General features: G+C 61.0%; 1 protein-coding gene across 15 annotated transcripts in view; it reads right to left on the bottom strand.

Annotated features, from left to right (window-relative positions):
• Positions 1–5,470: 5,470 nt before the first annotated feature.
• Positions 5,471–21,826, bottom strand: part of RAP1GAP (RAP1 GTPase activating protein) — a 63,071-nt gene continuing 46,715 nt past the window's right edge. For 5 of the 15 annotated variants that reach the window (XR_013380616.1, XR_013380617.1, XR_013380608.1 and 2 more), the window contains 19 exons: positions 21,504–21,607; positions 21,150–21,228; positions 20,722–20,775; positions 19,559–19,642; positions 19,242–19,342; positions 18,979–19,108; positions 17,806–17,961; positions 17,297–17,368; positions 16,557–16,643; positions 15,995–16,132; positions 13,738–13,869; positions 11,791–11,868; positions 10,785–10,894; positions 9,709–9,864; positions 8,044–8,167; positions 6,979–7,081; positions 6,504–6,638; positions 6,177–6,218; positions 5,471–5,772 (listed from right to left, as the gene is read on the bottom strand). Coding sequence is in view for 5 of the 15 variants with exons in the window: in XM_077899244.1 (XP_077755370.1) it covers positions 6,210–6,218; positions 6,504–6,607; positions 6,979–7,081; positions 8,044–8,167; positions 9,709–9,864; positions 10,785–10,894; positions 11,791–11,868; positions 13,738–13,869; positions 15,995–16,132; positions 16,557–16,643; positions 17,297–17,368; positions 17,806–17,961; positions 18,979–19,108; positions 19,242–19,342; positions 19,559–19,642; positions 20,722–20,775; positions 21,150–21,228; positions 21,504–21,607 (1,821 nt within the window). In the remaining 10 variants the exon portion in view is untranslated. The remainder of the gene's footprint in view (positions 5,773–6,176; positions 6,219–6,503; positions 6,639–6,978; positions 7,082–8,043; positions 8,168–9,708; positions 9,865–10,784; positions 10,895–11,790; positions 11,869–13,737; positions 13,870–15,994; positions 16,133–16,556; positions 16,644–17,296; positions 17,369–17,805; positions 17,962–18,978; positions 19,109–19,241; positions 19,343–19,558; positions 19,643–20,721; positions 20,776–21,149; positions 21,229–21,503; positions 21,608–21,826) is intronic. The other 10 variants (XR_013380609.1, XM_077899244.1, XM_077899245.1 and 7 more) reach the window with 10 other exon arrangements.

The raw sequence follows: 21,826 nt of genomic DNA, 5'->3' as shown, positions 1-21,826 counted from the left end.
AACGGTGACCAGGACGGCCCGCCTCCTGCAGCACCTGCTGTGGGCAGGCCCCGGCTCCCTGTTCAGCTACCCCAGTGGGGAGCTGCTGGCCTCATCCCCACTGCAGGGATGACACAACCCAGGTCCTCAGTCCCTTGCCCAGGATCGCACAGAGAGCCAGGGGTGGTGCGGGCCGTGGAACAGGTGTGCTCCCACTGAGCCCAGACAAATTGTTCAGGTCCTTTTGCACAAGACCCCAAGTGAGGTCATCTCAGCAAATGGTGACAAAAGGTGAGTCAGCAAGTGAATGAATGAAAGAATGAATGGGGCGGGACCTGGGTCATGTCATCCCTGCAGTGGGGATGAGGCCAGCAGCTCCCCCTGGCTGCGAAGTGCCCCTCGAAGGAGCCCTGACATACCTCTGTGGCCTGCCCCTCCACTTTAGTCCCAGGCAACCCCCCAATGCCAGAAGCCAGATGTCACCTTTCCCTAGTCCCCACCCGCCACCACGCTCTTGCCCAGGTTGACCCCTGAGTGGAGAGTGGAGTCCGGGACAGGGGTGCTACAGAGAAAAATGGGTCCCGTCTCCGGGTCCCCTCTGCCCTTCACTCCCGTTCTGCAGCTCACTTTGGGGAGTCCCCAGGGTCGGGGCGCTGCACACACCCGTCAGCACCAAGGAGCTGGGGAGGTAGGCTGCTGGAGCCCCCTGCTGGCCAAGCATCGGTCCTCATGGGGATGGGTCGGGAGGATTCTTCATTCATTCAGCAGATATTTATGAAGCCCCTACTATGCGCAGGGCCGGGTGAGGCACTGCGGGTCAGCACAATGCACGCAGCCCCTCCCTTCTGAGGTCTATGGTTGCATAGGTGGTGCCTGGTGTCAGGGTCATGGCCCCCTGCCCCCAGGCACCCAAGGACGGTCCCTACCCCCAGAAATTTGAAATCTCCCTGCGGGCAGGTGTGCCCCACTGTGAGCCTGGGCACGGTCATGCTATGCCCCCCAGGCTGGGGCTCCCGCGGTCTCTGAAGCCCGCTGTTCCTGAGAAACCTCTCGGCTCACTCCTGGAGCCTCCCAGGCTAGGGTTGCCAGTTAAAATATAGGATGCCCCAGTTAAACTTGAATTTCAAATAAACAAGGGATGATTTTTTAGTATAAGTATGTCCCAAATATTGCATGAGGTATACTTAAACTAAAAATTATTTCTTGTTTATCTGAAATTCAAGTTTAACTGGGCACTGTGTTTCTACTTGCTAAATCTGGCAACCCTACCCCTGGAGCTCATTCCTTCTGCTGGCATCTGGCCTGTCCAGATGGCCCACGTCGTGCCTGGACGTGGCCCCTGCCTGCCCAGCTACAGCTCCCGTCTGCCTCCAGGACCGCTGTCCTTCCCAGCGGGTCCCCAGCGCTCAGGAGGACATGACTCCCAGTTGGTATGCATGGTCCAGCCTATGGCTCCTCAGGAATGCTGTCTGACCTCCTTTGTGATGGGCCCATAGAGAGGCGGACGGAGCCACCCCTGCAAAGAGGGACCTCGGGTGTCATGCACAGAGAGAGGGAGATCCGGAGATGAAGGGACATGGAGAGTGAGCAGTGGAGATCGTGGGAGGGAGGCGAGTCAGAGCCAGAGAGCTTACATGTGGCCCCCTGCCCAGCATGCTTTGTGGAGACCAGCGCAGGGCCTGCAGGGTCCAGAGAGCCCACCAGGGTTTGCCCTGAGTGGACCGGGGCAGAGGCTGGGCCCCTGAGCCCCAACATTGGACCCGGGGCTCTGGGTCCTGGGGTGGGCAGGCCCTGTGGCAGGCAGCTGGGGGTCTCCTGTGCTCACAGTCAGGGGTGGGAGTCCATCCTCAGCTCCTGCTGTTCCCCCCTCACCCCGTGTCCAGGGGCAACACAGGGACATTCATGGCTTCCCAGAAAGGCCCATGGGGCAGCCAGAGTGGCTTTTAAAATTAGCCTCACTAACCAGATCTGGTTATTTCAGGAGGCTCCGTCCCTGGCTGTCCCCTTGGCAGGGCGGGTACAGGGAGGGAGGGAGGGACCTCTACATTCCAGGGTCCCTGGCTAAGTACCCCCTGTGGCCCAAGCAGTAGAGAACATCCAGGTCCCAGTCCCCCGGCGCTGGGCGGGCCTGGGCCTGTGGCCGTCTCTTTGGCAAAGTCACCTCTGGGTTAGCCATGGATGCTCAGGGACATCCCAGCTGCTGGGGGACAGGGGAGGACCCTTCCTAGTGGGCATGGGTCTTATGCCAGGCACCTTAGAAGCCATGACAGCCTCTTCACAGCAATAGGTGGGGCTTTGTCCTCCTTCTACAGGCAATGAACCCGGGACCTGGAGGGACAGGTACCAGCTCTGGGGCAGGGGAGATGGGTGTCAGGTCAGCCACACGCCCAAGGCCCTCCACGGGAGGCCTCCTGCCTCCTGCGTCTGGAGAAACCTCTGGCTGCCATTTCCACCACCGGAGTCATTCCTAAGTAGAGTCCAGTGCTTCCCGGAGCCCGGCGCCCCCCACCCGGGCCCTAATTCCAGCCTCAGGTCAGTGTCCTGGCCTGCCCTCCCCACCTCAGAACCCGGAGTGAGCATGCAGCTGGCTCGGGCACAAGAGAAACAGGTTAGACACTTTGATCCCAGAGGCCAGAGTCATCCTCAGCCTCACCTTAGAGCCCCGAGAGGTCGAGGTGGGTCAGGGCCCAGCCCAGAGGCCTGGCCCCCCATGGGGTGCTGGCGGGACTGGGCAGGCAGAGGGGCAAAGGCAGGTTGTGCACCCGCCACAACGGCCCCAGGGCTCCAGCAGCAGTGATGCGTGCGCGGGGAGTAAAGGGACACGGGTGGGGGTGCCCAAGCCTCTTGATGAAAGGACCGTGGATCCCAGCAAAGCCGGGCGCTGAGGCTCAGGGGAGCAACTGGCAACCACACAAAGTCCGGACATCTGTCGGGCCGGCACCGGTTACTCCATCTTCCGCACGAAAGCCGACCCCACATCCTTGGATATGGTCCCCATTAATGACTAATCCCTGCCCGCGCCCCCCGACCCGCACAGTATTTTTGGAGCACACGGCGTGCTGGGGCCGCACCCGACTCCTCAGGTCAGGGTAGCGAAGCCCGAACTACTGGCGACCCCACTGTGCGGATGAGGAAACCGAGGCTGGAGAGCCCAAACCCCGCGCCCCAAGTAGAGAGAGGAGGTGAAGCAGCTGGGCGCGAAGCTCTTGACCTTGGTGCTGAACTGTGGCTGCGGCCCTGCGGTGGCGGCGGCGGCGCTGGCGGGAGGAGACAGGGCAGGAGCCCGAGGGGAGACGAAGACAAGAGGAAGGGGGCGCATTCGGGCTCACAGACCCGACAGGGTGGGGGGGGCTGCGCAGGGGAGGGGGACGACTGGTGGGGGACCGCGGAGCCGGGCAGCCCGGAGCCAGACCGGGTGGGTGGGGTTAGGGACGGGGTGTGAGTCACCGCCCCTGGGTGGCCCCAGACAGCCTAGCGCCAAGGTCAGGAAAAGCAGGGCAGCCCCGGGGTGCGCTCACCACGGTCCTGGGGAGGCCAGGGCATGTGCCCACCCCAAGCTGCTCTCCCCCCTGCACTCCTACCTCAGAGGGGGGCTGCCTCACCCCGTCCCGGGGCTGGACCCCCCTCAGCCCCACACCCAGATGCCCCCCTCCCGCCTTCCTTCCAGGCCTGCCCACTGTCCTCCTTGACCCTCCCCTCCCTGCCGACGCTGCCCCGCTGCTCTCCACCAGCAACCCCAGCTTCTCTCAATGGCAGTCTGGGTTTCAAGTCCTCTGGGCCCCTTGGTCCGGCATTCAAGGCCACGTGGCCTCTGGCCTCATCGCCACCCTGTCACTTCCCATCACCCAGAGCTGTGGGCGGGCGCCTGCGCGGCTCAGGTCAGGATTTCCGCTCACGATCCCAGGGTCCTGAGATGGAGCCTCGGTCTGCTCTCCACGGGGAGTCCGCTTGGGATCCCCTCTCCTCCTCCCTCTGCCGCTCCGGCTCCTGCACACACACACACTCTCAGTACAGAAAGAAAATCTTTAAAACAAAAACAACTGTTTGCTACCTTCCCAGTTCCAGGGCCCCCCACCCCCCCCTGCACGTTTGCACCTGCAGTTCCCCGCCCCAGGGACACTTTCCTAGGCCTTTCCAGGATGCTCAGGCACCAGTGCTGTGGAGCCTCCTCCATGTGTCCCTCACCCAGGCCGGACCCCGGTTTGTGCACGCCCTGGTCACGCCGTACTCTACTGTGACTGCCCAGCACCCGAGCCCCTTCCCTGGCCCCCATCTGCCCCTGGTAAGCGATCCCTTGGCGCCCCCTGCTGGCCACATCGAGGACATCCTTGGGCTTCGCTGAGCAACAGAACCGAGGGGAAGCCCGTCCTGAGCCAGACCCTGGGCCAGGTGTTTCATATCCACCGGCCTCATGAACCCTCATCACAAACCCCTGCGAGAGATACGGCCGCTCCCGTTTCACAGAAGTGGAAGCTGTGACTCGAGCTTCTCAAGGCCACCCAGCTAGGAAGGGATGGCGCCAGGACTGCAACCCACGTCGGCCCCAGAGCTGTCTTCTTCCCCTTCCCCTCCCGAGGGAGAAGGGGAACAGGGTGCAGCGAAGGGCAGCACGCGGGGGAGGAAGCACAGCTGGCGGTCACAGGACCCGTGGCCCGGCCGTGGAGGTCCCCCCGAGCCCAGCAGCTCCGAAGGGTGGGTGAGGGGGCCGGGCAGGCCTGGAGTCGGTCTGGCAGGGTTCACGCAGAGCCAGGCCCAACTCGGGGTACAATAGCGATAAATAGAATTTATTTTGTACAACTGTTACCAACATACACACAGCCACGGGGGCTTCCAAAATGGGTGTTGGGGCCGGAAGGCTGGCCTTTGGCATGGTGCCTAAAAAGTGTGGACAGACACACACAAGGATGTGGGCTCACAGCAGCTGTGCCTGGCTGCCCCCTCCATGGGAGTTGGGGGAGGGCGCAGCGGCGAGGCCCGTAACTCTAGGCCAGCTGAGACCCCTCGACCTGGAGTGCCCAGAGCATGGGATGGCAGGGGTTAAGCTGGGTGCTGGCTGAGAAGCCAGGGAGGCCCCCTTCCCCCTAAGGGGGGCACTTGTCTGTCAGGTGGAGGCAGTAGACAGGGCATCGGCAGGTCTGTGGTGAGCTTGAGGGTCCACGAGGGGTAACGGGCATAGCCAGCTCCCAGCCCCTCAGCCCAGCCCCAGGGAACCCAAGAAGCAAGGGTGGGCAATGGGGGCCCCCTAGGAGGAAAACCTCCCATTCTGGGGCAGGTGCATGGAATCACAGTCTTCAGCGACCTCTGAAATAATCTCGTCCATTTGCAGCAGAGGTGCCCAGAGAGGGACAGTGACTTGCCCACGGTCACAGAGCAGAAACCAAATTGGAAGCCAGGACTCAGGATTCCCAGCCCAGTGCTCATTCCACCATTTTCACATCTCACTGCCTCCACGGTAGGCTCTGTACGCACTGAGATATCTCAAACCTCCCCTCCCACCTTGCTCCCCATGAGTCCAGAGGGGCACCGGGGTGTGATGAAGGGCCCGGAGTGGGGGCAAGCCAGGCTGGAGTTCTGCTTCAACGGAACACTGCCTGCCCCAGCCTCGGGGGTGGGGATGATGCCAGCAGCTTCCCCCTCCCAGGTCTGGATGGCTCCGCCCCGCAGAGACAGCCCAGATGGGTGGCCAAGGTGGGGGCAGGGGGCAGCCCACAGGCTGGTGCTGGCCTTGGGGGCAGAGGTCCTAGCCACCTGGACTTGACACGGCATCTTCACCTTGTGCTTCTGCGGCCTCATCTGCAGGTAGAGGGGGGTGAACAGACGGAGAAGCAGGGGGACACGAGAGGGAGTGGCCCACCCTGGAGTTCCCCACCGGGGTGTTTCCATCCCACTGGGAATCCCCCGGGCCCCTTCCTCCCAGCAATTCCCAAGTCCCTTGCAGGCTCCCCGGAACCCTCCCAGCACCTATTGGCCCCACTGCACCGATAAGGAAACTGCATCTCAGAGAGAGGCCAGTGAGCTCCCCGAGTCCCCCAGCATCTGAGTGGCAGAGGATTCGAATCCAAATTCACAGCTCTTAGCTCGGGGCAATGACAGAGGAACAGGGAGGAGCCACCCCGCCACCCCACCCCCTGGTCCTGCCCACTCCCGCCCTCGCCCACCCTCTCCCCACCAAACAGGAGCTGAGGATTGGTTCTGACCTGCTCAGTTTCTCCTTCAGAGAGGGGGCCTGGCTAACAGCCCTGCAGAGACAGAGTGACCAGAGGCAGGTGACAGATGACATGGGGCAGGAGAGACGGGCAAGCAGAAGACACCGGTTGTGCCCGGGCCAGATGAACCCAACCCCTCCTGGCTTCAGGGGGCCTCCTGATCTGGCACCCACCCCTGGTCCCTGTGGACACCTCGTCCCCTTTCCCTGACACCTAACACCTCCTGGGCAAGCGGTCCCACAAGGCAGCTTCTAGGCTGGCCACATCCGCCTTGGCCTCCTCCCTCCCCCCCCCTCCACCCCCAGCAGCTGCGCTTACCAGCTGGGGTGTGTGCTGTTCAGATGCTTCCAGCTGGATCTTGATCTCGGGACACGCAGGGTCCCCCGACTTGCCGGCGTCGGGATGGGGTGACCGCGAGGGGCCTGGGGAAGGGGGCAGGAGGGAGCCACCTCACTGGCCGCGGGGAGGCCCCAGGGAGACGGACACATGGATGGGTGGTAGGCACTGGTGCCCCACAACCCTGCAGAGTCCCTCCCTCAGGGAACCCCACCTTTAACTCCCTTCTTTACCACCACCACCACCCCATCATCCCCCAAGACCCTTCCAGAAGCTATCAGCCCTCAACCTTCTTAGGCTAGATAATGACCCACCCACTGTCTCCAATGTCAGTGGCAGTCCCGTCACACACCCACTGCCTGGGGCCTGAGAGGTGGTCTCGACCCTCTGTGCCTATGCCTGTTCCCCTCCCGCCACAAGCCTGGCCTGGCAGGGGAAGCCGCCTGTGGCCTGGTACCTGGGGAACTGCCCCCACTTGTGGTGCTGACACTGTCCTCCAGCCACGTGCTATAGATGAAGGAGTCCCGCTTGTGGGGTGTCCCCGAGGACGAGACGCTCTCCTGGGGGTGGGGGAAGAGACAAAGGGAGGTTAGCCCCCATCCATGGCACCGCTGGGCTCCCCTCCCATCTCCCAGCCTCCTCCATTTGCTGCACCCCACAACCCCTCACCCTGGCCGCCCCCCAGCAATGTCTGCCCCAGAAGACCATGGGAGGACAGGGTGGGAGCAGGCACAGACCCAGGCATACAGCACAGCCTCCCATTCATTCATTCATTCATTCAGCCAACGTTCACCGATGCTTTCCCGGCCAAGCCAGTGAGAGAAACCAGGCAGGGTCCCTGCCCTCGGGCAGTGAGGTCTAGGAGGTGAGACAGGCTGTGGAGAGACCACTGGGATCCCAGACTCTAAGCCCCATCGGGCAGGGCCTTGGTCCGCCTCGTTCCCTGCTGCACCTGCAGCACGTGGAAGCGGGCGTGGCAAGGTTTGCTGAATGAAGAATGACACAAGGGTGCGAAGGGCAACACCTCGGGGGTCCGTGAGAGCATGGAAGTGGGGGTTCCCAACCTACCCTAGCTATAGAATCAGGGAAGGCTTTCAGGAGGAGGTGATGTGAGGCTGAGCAGAGAAGGATAAGGAGGAGTCAGTCAGACAAAGGGGCAAAGAGGAGGCAGGCAGAGTGTTCCAGACAGAGGAGACGGCAAGTGCCAAGGCCCAGAGGTGGGGTAAGCCTGGTGTGTTGAGGGGACTGCAGAGAAGCCCAGAACGACCGAAGCGGTAAGAGATGAGGCTGGGGAGGCACCAGATCTTCAACGGTCTGAGACGGGGCTCTCTGTGAGCGACGCTGGGGAGCCACGGAGGGCTTCGGAGTAAGGGAGGGGTAGTCTGCAGTACTCCTTTGCGGCGGAGTCCCCCGATCTCATCTCAGCCACACCAGGCTCATGCTTCTGCCCCGAGTATCTACAGGGACCGAGGAGCCGCCCTCCGGGCCGCTGGAGAGCACCAGGGGCCCCTGGGCCTCTCACCAGGCCTGTGTCGTCCGCGTCCACGCCCTCGGTCTCCTCCACCACGCTGGCGAAGCTGCTGGCACTGGACGAGGAGCGGGAGAAGTCCTTCAGCACCTCCGCTCTCTGGGCCGCAGTCTCGGCTCTGCCACAGACAGCACCGTCAGCCGGCGTGGGCTCCGGGCACCTCCTGCGCCGAGCCCGGTTCCGGCCCTGCGAGGCCCAGCCTGCAGCCACCCCCGCACCTCTGCGGCCCGGGACAGCTGCCCGGGCCTCGGAGCCTCCCCGCCCTGTCCTTCCTACTTCACGGATCCGAGCACACCCTCCCCCGAGCAAAGCCCTCTTGCGGCTCCCCACTGCCCCAGATAAAGTCTCATCTCCTTGGCGAGGTGTTTGGTAATAAGAACTGTTAACCGCAAAAAAAAAAAACAAAAACAAAAACAAAAAAAAACTACGGTCCAGTGTATGTTTGCTCCGTGCCAGGCACTGTTTCAAGTGCTCTGACCTGAGTTATCTCATCGTTATCGTTAACAGGCCCATCTTAGAGATGAGGCAACGGCGAGGCTCAGAGAGGGTGGGCACCCAGCCCAAGGTCACCCAGCCACAGGTGGGAGAACAGGGGTGTGGCCCCAGGCCTTCCAACCCAACCCCACAGCCTACTCTCAACCTTCTCACTTTCACTCCATGCTCAGGACTTCGTGTCTCACTCCTTCCCTCAAATCCCAAAAAGCAAATTCATCTTTCAAAACTCAGCCAAGGATCTCCTCCTCCCTGACTCCTCCTCTCGAGGTGGGAGTGGAGCTCTCCGCTCTGGGTCTGCGAGCCCGCCTCTCCTGCCTCTCTGTTCGCCTGCCTGACTCCTCAGAGGAGCACAGTCTGGGAGTCTAGACCCTCCCAGAGCCAGCGCAGAGGGGGCTGAGCCTCGGCACTTCCATTCTTCCCCACCCCACCTCTTCATGTGGCAACCACAGCCAGGTTTGAAAGCATCACTCCTCTTAACTAAAATCCCAAAGGCTCCTCCCTGGCCCCTCTTAGGATAAAATGCAAAGTTCTCATATGGCTTCTAAAGCCAGGATGGAGCCCCCGCCCACCTCTCTGACCTCATCCCCAGCAGCACCCAGCACATGTCTGCCTGGGCCCAGCCCCTCACTCACTTGGCTCCAACCGCACCACTCTTCTTTCTATCCTTCAAGCATATGCCTCAGGGCCTTTGCACTTGCTGTGCTTTTCATCTGGAGTCTTCTTCCCTTTGCCATGCCAGTCCTAGCAGGCCTGGCTCCTCACTCAGTTCTCAATTTAAGCCTCCCTCATTTCTAGATGTCTTTCTTGAGCACCAACTACCCCCCAACACACACACCCAGTGAGTCCTCATTGCAACCCCTGCTTTGTTGTCCTCTTGCGTCACCATCTAGAAATAGCCCACGTGGTCATGCTACACTGGACTGTCGGCTCCATGGGGCAGGGGCCATGTATGCCCAGCTCACTGATGGATTTGGAGCTTGGCACAGGGCCTGGCATGAATGAAGCTCTCAACGGGTGTGTGTCAAAGGAGGACCTGGGAGAGGGCCCGGGCCTCCCTGATGCCCTGGTGTGGCAGTGCCAATGCTCCCGGGCAGCCCCAGGCCCACACAGGGACTAGAAAGGGTGAGTCCAAGCCCCCTGGCTCGGCGTGCCCCGAACCCCAACCTGTTCTTGGTCGTGGGCATCTCTGGGGAGCTCTGAGTGGATGAGTTCTCCGACTTGGGCTCTTGTGAGACGTGCCCGCTGTCTGGGGTCTTCTGGCCGGCGGGGGGACTCTCCCTGCGGGGCACACGGGGGCAGCAGGGGGATTCAGCACCAGGCCTGGCATTGAGGGTAGAACGAGGCCCAGGTGGTGAGGTCACGGGCGCCTCCTGCCTCGTCCCCATACCCTATATCCTTGGGGGCCAACCCCAGAGCAGTCCCTGCAGCTCCCTGGCTGGCCTGGCCGAGGAAAGGAGCAAGCAGTGTGGGAGCACCTACGTAAGACAGGACACTCTTCAGGTCCTCCCTCCTTATCCCTGTTACAGGTGAGGAAACTGGAGTCCAGAGATGGGAAGGAATCTGCCCAGGGATGCACAGCTAGGTCATGGCAAAGCCAAGCTCTGAATCCAGGCTTCATAGGGTTCTGGGCTCTCGTGGCCATAAGGACAGTACCTCCTCCACTCCTGAGGACTCCTTGCACCTGCCCTGCATCACGCCCTGCACCGCACCTCTCCAGCAGCCCCATGTTCTTATCCTCATTTTCCAGATCGGGACAGTGAGGCTCAGAGAGGTACAGTGACTTTTCCAGGGTCACACAGCCCCAGCGTGGTAGAGACAGGATTCACGTTCAGGAACCATCCTCTGCTTCCCAGGGGCTGTCCTGCTGCTAATATGTGTGCTGCCTGCACCCTGCCCACGCAGGTGCACCCCTGCAGACCCCCACAAAACAGGCCGTAAATCCCAGCTCTGCCTTTCACTGGCAGTGTGACGGGGCAGGCCCCTGAGCCCCCTCACTTACAGCATCTTGACATGCAAAATATGACCCCCTGGCGAGCCAGCAGAACCACCGGCAGAGGAAGGCATCCCACTGAGGTGATGAGCTGGCCCTGGTGCCTGGCACACAGCAGGTACTTGCCTGTACAGCTGTCCCCGGAAAGGGACGGGAGCAGAAAAATGGGTGCTCCCTCCTGCTTGCTTAACCCTGCCGCAGGGGTGGTCAGGGAAGGGTTGGGAGGAGGCAGGGGACCCGCCCCACCCACCTTTTCTCCTGCACCTCCTGTATATTCTCGATACCGATGGCGCTGCTGCGGCGGGAGCCAAACGGGCCCGACTTCTTTCTTGTGGGGCTCTTTCCAGGGACGATCAGTGACTGCAGGGAAAGGCCCCAACTCAGTGCCCACCTGCCCTGGAACAGCCACCGTCCCCCACGTGCCACCTGCCCCACTGCCCCAGGCCCTGAAGCAGAGGCAATGGAATAAGAAAGAATGAGGGCAATGTCCATCTGCAGAGACAGCCTTCTAGGTTCACAGAGAGGGAAACAGGCTTGGGGAGGGCCCAGGCCCCCAACATTACATAGCAGCGCAGGGCCTGGAATCTCAGCCCAGGAGGAAGGCAGCAACCTGAGTGGGCTGCGCTGGGCAGAGGCCTGCAGGCTCAGGGCCGCGGGGCGAGAGTGGACACAGCAACACCAGCCCCTGCCCCACCTGGGAACCTCCAAACTGGCTGGGCGAGATTCCGGCTCCGAAGTTTGAAGGATACCTTCCCTCCCCCCCAGTTTCTAAACATACTAGGGTGGGAAGCCCCAGGCACCAGAAGCATGCCCCCCCACCCAGCTTATCTGGGGAGGCAGGAAGGTGGGCCCCGGGAGGCATGGAGGGCCAGGAACCCCCAGGCCAGTTCACGGTGCGGAGGGGGAGTCAGGGCAGAGGAGGGGATGGCGTTCCATGCAGAACCGGCGATATTGGGGGACGTGCGGCTGGGCATAGGGTCTTTGGGTACCAGATCCTGGCAGGGACTCAGCCAGGGTCCCAAGGGCCAGGGCAGGGCCAGAAGCCCCTGGCGGGGGGCACTGGCTCTGGCACAGGTAGCAGGCCCCAAAGCAGATGCTGGTGCCACCAGAGCTGCCGGCACTCCATCCTGCACACCCCTGGGCCCAGCCCAGGGGCAAGGGGGGGCCACGTCCCCAATATGGCCTCCGTCCCGAGAGCGAGCAGAGAACAGCACGTGCAGGCAGCCTCCAGAGCCGGCGGCCCCGCGGACGACAACCTCTTCCACCGTTCCTATGCCTATGGCACTGCCCCGGCGTCCGAATCTACTCGCGCTTTTCCCAGGAATAAGCAATGACTGGCAAGCAGCAGAGGGCAGGGGCAGAGAGAGAGAGAGAGAGATGGAGGTGGTGGGAGGGGCAGGACAGGGAAAGGGGAGGACAGAGGGACAGACAGAAACAAAGCCCGCAGTGAGGCAGGGGGGTTGACAGCGGCCAGGAAGGGGTGGCACAGTGGGTGGACGGACCAACCCGACGGATGGATGGATAGACAGAGGCGAGAGATTGGCCAACAGACAGGGGCATGGGCAGACAGGTGGGGGAGCGCACAGGAGGTCACAGAGCAGATAGGCAAACACAAACACAGACAGACAGACAGACAGAAAGACCAGGAAGGCCGAGAGGAGAAAGCAGAGAGAGAACAGTACAGGTGGAAGTGGGAGGAGGGCAGAGACGGGGGTCGGGGGTCGGTGGGGGGACAGAGAGGAAAGGGACATCCGGGAAAATGCAGACGGCAGAAGGAGAAGGAGTAACGGAAGAGAGATGTACAAAAACAAAAACAGAAACGGGTCTGGTTACTGCCGTGGTGCTGCTGGCCTGGCCCGGCCCCAGGGCCCCTCTACAGCACCCACAGGAAGCTGAGCCACTCGGCGGGAAGGGGGGGGTGGGCCTGGTTCTCCGGTGACAGTGGGCTTGGGGACCACAGGACAGCAGAGGCCCCGCCTTGTTCCCCGGGGTCAGGCCAGACCACGGGGCAGGGGTGGCTGGGGATGGGGGGTGGGGGAGACCTCCTGCCATGGGACACAGCTTCACAGCACTGAGCACAGGGCTTGGCATGCAGCACGCAGTCAATGAGGGACAGAAGGCCAGTCGGACAGATGGGTGGAAGAGAGTGGCCAGATGGGGAGGAGCAGAGTTGCAGGTGCAGCGCCAGGGGCGGACACTAGGCAGTAGAAGAAAGCAGATGGACCCGCAGCTGAAGGCCTTACCCACCCTGCGTGCCCAGCACACACCCCGAGTGTTAGCAGCAGAATCCCACAGAGGCTGGCAGACAGGAGGTAATCACACAGTAGGTGCTCACTCAGGAGATGCTCACACAGAAGCCCACTTCCTGACACACAATAGGGAGCCACAACCAGAGGCCCCAACACACAGTAGGGGCTCGCACAGCAGCCGAGGGCCAGGCACACAGAAGTAGGTGATCACAGAGTAAACGCTCACACCACAGCCCACTACCTGACACATAGTGAAGAGCCACCGGTATCCAGGGCTTGGCACATACTGTGTGCTCATTCAGGGGTGCATCTCCTCACACACGGTAGGTTCTCGCACAATAACCCAGGGCTGGGCATACAGTGGATACTTACAGAGCTGATGCCCACACAGCAGGACCTGACACACACTAGGTGCTCACAGAAACTCAGGGTCAGGCCCACAGGAGATGCTCACACAGTACATGTCCACACAGCAACCCAGGTTCTGACACGTAGGTGCTCACACAGCAGCCCGAGTCCTGACACACAGTAGGTACCCACCAGCATCTCAGAGCCAGGCACACAGCAGGTGCTCACATAGAAATCCAGGTCCTGACACACAGTAGGTGCCCCCAGCAACTCAAGGCTTGACAGTAGGTGCCCACAAAGCAGCCCAGTTCCCAGCACATGATAGACAGTAGGTGCTCAATAAGGAAAGTCATAGAGAGGTAGCCCCAGAGCTGACCCGCAGAAAGTCATCAGAATAAGGGACCAGGAGGAGGGAAGGGCTGAGGAGCTGGAAGGGGGCTGCAGGCTCTGAGCACCCCACTATTATGGCCTGGACATTGGACTCCCACGGAGAACAGTGGCTAGACTGAGTCTAGAACCCAGGATGGGCACTCAGCAGGGCAATGGGGCGGGGGGCAGGCCTCAGAGGTGGGGGTGAGCCAAGGGCTGCTGGGGCAGGGCACTCACTATTCCAGCTGCCTTGGCCAGGTCAGGGTTGTTGGGGGCAAAGCTCCCGCTGTGGCTGGTGGACACGGTGTTGGGCTTCTTGTTGCTTAGTCCCATGGCATCCATGGACTGGCTGCGGCTCCGGATGACCCGCTGTGAAGGTGGGGTGGGGGTGGAGGAGGCACAGACTTTATGAGGTCCTCCCCACCATGGGAAACCCAGGAGCCCAGGCACCTGGTCCCTCCCCACCAATGCCACTCCAGTAACCCCAGGAAGTCTCTGCCTGTGAGGCCACAGGAGAGGCAAGTCCACATGGTGCCTAAGGGTAGTTTGGGCCTTGGCTATACCACCAACTTGCTGGGTGACGTTTGGCAAGCCACTTCACGTCTCTGAGCCTCCTATGATTCTCCTGTGGCTACTGAAAGGACTACAGAAGATGTTGGGGTGTGACCCAGAGTGTGCACAGAGAGCCCTCCAGAAACCTCAGTTTCTTGCTCTTAGGGTTCCATAGATCCTACTTTCTTTTCTTTCCCCTCTTTTGCCTTTTCTTCTTGCTTTCCTTGGCCAATCTATGCTGAATGTTTCCTACAGACTAGGTACTTTACATTCACTTATTCGATCCACTCTGAGAGGGGAGCGCTATTATCACGCCCATTTCACACATACAAGACAAGCCTGGAACCCATATGCCAGATCACGGGCCCCTAACTGTGGGCTCTGCTGCCTCTGAGAAGTCCTTGACCTGATCCAGGTCCACTGTCCACACCTACCAGAGATGTGGGACCACTGGACAGCCCCCCTCAGGCACCCCAGACCCATGTTCACCCCACCCATTCCCTGACTCCACTGGGCAGAGGCAGGGCTCTTCTCAGGCCCCTTTTCTCAAAGACAGTCTGTTTGCCTAAGACCAGGGCAGGCCCAGCAGCTGGGCCAATGCCCTTATGCAAACCCACTGCAAACCCACATCTCCAGCTTTGCTGCCGGCCCTGGGGTGAGGGTGAGGCCTGACACCCTGGCTAGGCACCTGGAGGATGGGCAGTTCCCCCCTGTGCAGGGGGGAGAAGGTGGCAAGGGAGCCATGGCCTGGGGACCTGCAACCTGGGGGAGTCCAGGACCAGTGGGGGAAAGAGGAGCTCCCCCCTCCTCTGCCTCTTTGGACAGCAGAGGCTGAGGTAGATGAACAGGGTTTCGTGTTTTACTTTTGAACTTACATTGCAGTCATCTAACTCCTTTACAAATAATTCTCAATAGTCATAAGAGGTAAACTGCCTCTATCCAGTAAAGAAACTGAGGCTCAGAGTGCTCAAGCTGGTTAAGTGGCAGAACTGGGATTTGAACCCAGGGTGTCAGTTCTCCTAACTCTAAGCTAAACCAGATCAGCCAGATCACGGCCACGGAAGTCCTAGAGGCCAGGTCCCTCTCCTGTGGCCACTCTGGCCACATACCGCACCTTAGACTTCTGTTTCTTTCCCTCTGAGGACAGACACCTCCTCTTCTCTTCCCTGCCTCCTGACCTGGTAGCCACCCCAGAGGCACCGGGTCACCGCCCAGAAGGCTCCAACCTTCGCGGACCTCCCAGGTGGACTCCACCCCCAAGCCTAGGTAGGCCCCGCCTCCGGCCGTTAACTCCTCCCAAGTCAGATCCTCCCTGAGGCTCGCCTGTGTCCAGACTCTACCGCGGGCGCCTGGCTCCTGGCTCCTGGCTCATCGCAGCCTGGAGTCTACTAACCCCGCACCCAGACCCCACGCGAGCTCCGCCCCGCTCGACTCCCCCCGCACGCGAGCCGGCCTCAGGCCACACCCCCACGCCTACCCCGTAACCCCGCCCCCGCCCCACCCCCCGCCTACCCCATAACCCCGCCCCCGCCCCACCCCCACGCCTACCCCGTAACCCCGCCCCCGCCCCCACCCCCACGCGAGCCTGCCCTCGGCCGCACCCCCACACCTAGCCCCTAACCCCGCCCCACCCCCTAACCCCGCCCCCGCCCCCACGCGAGCCCGCCCCGACCCCACCCCCCACGCGAGTCTGCCTCTGGTCGCTCCCCCACGCCTACCCCGTAACCCCGCCCCCGCCCCCACGCGAGCCCTCCCCTGGCCGCACCCCCACACCTACCCCCTAACCCCACACCTAGCCCCTAACCCCGCCCCACCCCCTAACCCCGCCCCCGCCCCCACGCGAGCCCGCCCCCGGCCGCACCCCGGCGCCCGGCCCGTGACCCCGCCCCGACTCCACCCTAGACAGGTATCGGCCGCGGCCGCAGGTAGACCCTGGCTTCACCTTAAAGGACTCGAAGAAGCCGCCGCCGCCGCCGCCGTTCTCCATCTTGTCCTCGTCACCGCCCAGGCCCATCATGGACTGGCTGTGGATGTGCAGCTCCTCGTAGAGCGTCTCCAGGAGGGCGGCCCGGGTCCGCTCCTGCGGGCCAGGCGGAGGCCGTCAGGTGGAGGCCGCCAGGTGGAGGCCGCCAGGCGGAGGCCGTCAGGAGGGGCGCGGCGATCCGCCACCTCCTCGGGGTGAGCAGGGAGGTGGGGCCCCGCTGCAGCTCCAGCAGCCCCCGGGCTCCTCCCGCCCCCACCTCCCGTTCCCCCCTCCCGCGCCGGGCCCCGGGGGCCAGCCTGCCCACCTGCCCGCCCACCTGCCCGCCCACCTGCCCGCGCCCCGCAGGCGCCTCCTGGGACCTTACTCACAGATGCCTAGGAAAGCCCTGCTTCCCCTCCCCCGACGCTAGCCTGCGCGGCACATCCGCCCCCACCCCGGACGGCCCTCCCTGAGGCCCAAGTCCGGGCAGAACATTCCCCCCAGGTTGGGGGAGGGGTTGGGCCCTGCAGCCCAGCCTCACCTCCAGTTTGGCAAACTTCTCTGCCTTGTAGCAGGCATACTCAGCATTGATCAGCTTCGTCAGCAAAAATTCCTGGAACTCAGGCCCCTGGGAGCCCACGGTGTGGACGGTGTGGACAGGAGAAAGGCGTGCAGATGAGCACAGAGGCAAGGCGCTGAGCCCCAGTGACGCAGGGGCCAGAGTTCCCGAGCTGCGACCTGACCTGCCTGCGGGGCCCCTGTCGGCCTCTTCACCCCCAGAGGGGCATCTCCTTGGCCTCAGCTCCCCAGCCTAGGTACCTGTGACCATCCCCTGTGCCCGCCCCTTGGGACAGCAAACCTCACAGATGGAGGGGCTGCCTGGGGTCTCCTACCGCCTCAGTCTGGGGGAGGAGGGGTCTGAAGCCAGGGCTCAAAGCATGGCTTCTAGAGAGGCGAGAGAGACGGGTGCTCCCTTCCCACACATTTTAGAAGAAAGAAGACTAATTGCCAAAAAAAGATAATCGAAGTTAGGAAAGGCCAGAGTCTGCTCTGAGAAATCTAAAACAATGGTGCAAGTTTGCTCCATGACTCTACAAATAAAGATCACAGTTTTTATCAATTTGAACTAAAAGCCAGGCTCCAGTTGCAGGGTCAGGGGAGCCCAGCAGCCCAGGCACCCGCAGGGCTTCAGGACCTCTTAGGGCAGACTGTGCGCCCCTCCCAGTCCCCACCCATTTCATTCTGCTCTGTCCATGACCGGGGCTGGGGGCTACCCCTCACCTTCCTGAACACCGCGGGGTCTGGCAGGGGGGGCCCGAAGAAGGGCACGTCGTCTCTAGCAGTCACAGAGACCTGGAAGGGAAAGCAGGAGTTTTTGTGGAGTCGCCACCCAGACCACAGACCCTGAATTCATCTGTGTCCTGCCCCTTGCTGGGGAAGGGTCAGTCACTGCCGACGTGAACCCCAGGATTTCAGCCCCCCTATCCTCAGTCCTGAGAGGAGGTGGAGGATCTCAGGGGTCATGGAGGATAGTGAAAGCCCAGAAGGCTGAAGGGTAGAGGAGGGAACCAGCTCCTCTGAGGTGGATAATCTGGCGGGGGTGGGGGGGCGGGGGAGCAGAGAAGGCAAGATAGGAATCCTCCATCAACAGAGCAACAGGGGGGCTCAGAGCCCTCTGGACAGTCCCCTTATTTACAGGTAGGGAAACCGAGGCTCAGAGAGGTCTCCTAGTGACTCAGGGCGGGGCTGGGGCTGGGCTGATACCCCCGGGAGGCTCCGCGATCACCCACCTTGTAGAGCGGGCCGTCAGGCCCCCCGCCCTCGGCCTGTACCACCACATAGGCATGCAGGAAGTTGGATGCAATCATGTCAGGCACAAAGGGTGTGTTCTCGTCCTGGAAGACTACAGCGACAATGTCGTTCCCGATATGCCGCTTTCGCTGTAACTGAGCAGAGGGCCACAAGCCTTCACCACCTGGCTAGAGGGGGGCTCACCGGGTGCAAGGGAGGGTGCCCGCAGGACTGTGGGAGGTGCGTCTAAGGATCTGCTTTCCCCCCAAAAATGTCATGAGAAACTACTCTGCAACATATTTTAGTTTTCTTGGAATCCTGGGACAGATGAAACAGAGGCCAAGAGAGAAGTGACTTGCAAGACCCTGCTGTGAGCAGAGGACTTGAACCCAGGCTCCTGGTCCCCAGGCTCTACCTCCTAGTCTCAGTACCCCAAACGTGGCCCCTCGTGAACAGACAAGTTCCACTCGGTATACAGTCACGTTGTGCAGGTGAACACAGGATCTTCTCACAAGAAACTTAAAAGACACTAAACCCAAAAGTTTCCATTTTTCTCTTATTATTCTTGGATTCCTCTGGGGTGGGGGCATGGGGTCAGGGGGCAGCCCTGCAGGAAGCTTAGGACAGGTGACAAATTTCTGAGTTCAGCTCCCAGAATATGCCCTGTACGTCCTCGCCGCCAGGCCTTTGCAGAAGGTGGAAGCCATTTTCTCCACCTAGAACATTCCCCGCCCCCCCCCCAGCTCCTTTGTGGCCTACAAATCATTTTATCTTGAAAGCTTTTCTTGATTCCTACCTCTGCCAAGTTTAAGTGCCCCCATGTGACCCCACAGTGTCCCTCCCTCCTCTTAAAAACACTAACTCACATTTATCTAGCTCTTGTTACGTACCACACACTGTTCTAGCCACTCTATGCATTCCCTCATGTGCGCTCACCTATGACGTAGGTGCCATTATCGTGCCCATTTCATGGATGTGGAAACACTTTCCAGACACTACAGCACCCTGTAGTGTCATCCTGCCTCCACTAGAGCCCACGAGTGGGAGGAATGGATCATCCGCATGCCTGTATCCCAGCACCCCCTGAACCTGGTGTGGTGAACACTGAACAGAGAGGCAGGTAGGGGTACAGGAGGACAGGTAGGGAGCAGGTGGGTGGGTGCCCAGGCTACCTGCTGGGCGTCCCCTTCTGTGTAGGGCAGCTTGGTGGACACGTGAAACATGATCTCCTTGTTGCGGAAGTTGCAGTACACAGACTCGGTCCCCGTCTGCCCGTGGGTCACGTCCAGGCCTCCTCGGAACCTGCCCCAGGCCCCCCAGGCCACGGCTCAGTCTCCAGCCCCAGCCAGGCCTCCACAGGGCCAGGACAGGGGGCTCCCTCCCTGCTGGAGGGCATGGGTCCAATTAAGTGATACTCTTCCCACCTAATGCTCACCCTTTGAAGTCCTGCAGCTTGACCTTCTGGCCCAGAAATTCAAGAAACTCCACGAAGGCGGGGCTTTCTTCATTGGTGCTGAAGAGTTCTTCCTCAGAGGTCTGGGGACACACGGAGGGCAGAGGTCACCAAATTGGTGCAGCCACTGCCCCTGCACGCCCCCACTCACACCCAGAGAAGGCTGGGAGGAGGACCTCCAGGGTGCCTGAGCTCCTGGGAAGCACAGTCCCTGGGCAGGTGCCCTCGCTGGCAAAGGTCTGAGGCCCCAGACCCACAGCCAGGCAGGTAGGGGAGCAGGAAGGAGGAGGTGAGCGCACCTGCCCAAGCTTCTGATAAATGACTCCAAACTTGAAGTTATTGCTGATAACATGCTCATCAAAGGTGACGATGAGGCGAGAAGCCTGGGGGGAGAGGTGCACGGATGAAACAGGCCGCCTTTACAAGCTGCCATTTATTGCTCTGACTCTGTGCGCAGCGCCATGCCGGGTACTGTACCTGTGCCGTCTGGTTTAACCTCCACGACAAGCCCGTGAGGGAGACACTGCGGCTGTCCCCATTTTACAAATGAAGAAACCTTGGTTACTTAAGAGAGCTTAAGTAACGTGTGACTTGCCTAAGGTCAACTGCTTGCAAGTGGCAGAGCTGGGCCTCGAACTCACAACCGAAGCTTAAGCTCACTGCTCCAGAGTCTTGCCCACAGGTTCCTGCCCGACTCCATTCTGTGATACCCAACTTGTTCCTCGGCCCCTCTGCAAGCCCACAGCATCATTCTAGAATAAGTCAAGTCCCACCAACTTGCTATAGACCCTTGAGACGATCCTCTTACCTTGGGGCTTGTTTCCTCTTTCGTACCTGAGCGGTAACATCTGATTTCTGAGGCCCCTTCCTTTGGGGGACCTTTCCTGGACTACACCACCCCATGGGGGCCTCACCTTGTCCTGGAATGTAGTCAGAGCCACAGGGCTGACAGGTCTTTCAGGGCCTTTTCCTAGAAGCACCCCTATCTCACTGAAGACAAGCCCCTGTCTTTTCCCCACATGGCCACAGTGCCTCGAAGCCAAGCCAGAGCTGGGGGGGGCACAGCTGCTGTGTGGGGGGCAGCATTAATGGAGGCCCCTGTATTACTCCCTCTCTCTGCATCCCCTTAGGTCAGATGGCAAGGCCAGTGGCATCCCCTGGCTCAGGAGCTCCGACTGCCCTAGGGAGGGTCCCCAAATGGCATTGAGAGTTCCGGGAAGTAAGGCTTGCCTCCAAGGTGGATGACGCTAAGATTAAGGCAGGCCTCCGTCTGCTGTGCATTGCCAGATAAGGCACAGAGCCACTGTGGGCCTCTGCTTCTTCTTCTGCAAACTGCCAACTTTGTACGGTTGTTGTGTGGATGAAATGAGAGAACTTGGCGGGGGGGTACCCTGTACACAACAAGTGGCCCATAAATGCTCAGCCACCCAGCCCGGTGAGCGAGACCCAGATGCAGCCATACCTTGGGGTAGAGCACAGGGTAAAATCGATCCACATTCACATCTTCACACACCAGCTGCAGGGAGAAGGGAGGGGCTGAGGGGAGGGCCTCAGGGCATCTGGGCCTCCCCGGCCACCATCTGGGGAGCACGGGAGCAGAAAGGAGAGGGAACAGCCAAGTTTGCAGCAGGAGTGGGTGGGGGCTCATCATTGCTCAGGATGGGGTGCAGAGCACTGGGGTCTCCTATATCCAAAGATGCTCTAAAGTGACCCCAAAGCACATGGGCCGGGGACAGGAGCCCAGAACACACAGCAGCACGCCAATGACGTGGGACCTCGGAGGCAGGGCTGCGCACGCAGGGCAAGGACCTGGGGGCTAAAGATGACGGTGCACACGGGCAAAGCTGCAGCCAACTGTGCGCCTACCTGGGGTGCCCAAACAGGTCTCACCTTTGCCATCTGGACCACATTGGGAAACTCAGTGAGGCAGGAGATGGGGATGACATCATGGTGTGTCCGGCACTTGGTCCTGGGAGGAGAAAGCCCACACTGAGGGGCTAGGCAGTGGGAAAGAGAGGTGGGAGCCCCTCCACACCAGGTAAGACTGGAGGGGACACACCCTGGGGAGGACCAGAGGTGATGACGGGCCCAGGCCTGGCCTGGGGACTAACTTGCTGAGCAACCTGAGGCAAATCCCTACCCTCGCTGGGCTATAATCAGGACAGTGGGTATAATGAGATGGGCTTTCAGACTGTAAGACCTCAGCCTTCCCTGCTGTTGCAGGTCCCCTCACCCCACCCTTACCTGAGCAACAGACGTAGATGCTCCTGGTCCCCAATGACATCATACTTGAGTGAGAAGACAAGGTGGCCCAGGGCAGTGTCCAGTGAGTAGTAATTGAAATGCTCCTGTGGTGGGAGGTGGGGGCCAGGAGAGAGGGTAGAGCTGAGCTCGGGGCTTCCGGAAACTAGACCAGAAAGCCAACTCCCTCCCGGATGGGGTCCTTCATCAAGCAGCAGGTGTCGTGGCTAACGGCAGACTCTGCATCAGATAGGCCTGCATTCAAATCCCCACTCTGCCACCTGCCAGCTGGGTAGCCTAAGAAGGTCACCTCACCACTCTGTGCC

The sequence above is a fragment of the Canis aureus genome, chromosome 5 (genome assembly GCF_053574225.1).
Source record: "Canis aureus isolate CA01 chromosome 5, VMU_Caureus_v.1.0, whole genome shotgun sequence".
NCBI lineage: Eukaryota > Metazoa > Chordata > Mammalia > Carnivora > Canidae > Canis > Canis aureus.
Note: the sequence above shows the minus strand (reverse complement) of the source record. Positions and strands in the feature narration are given on the sequence as shown.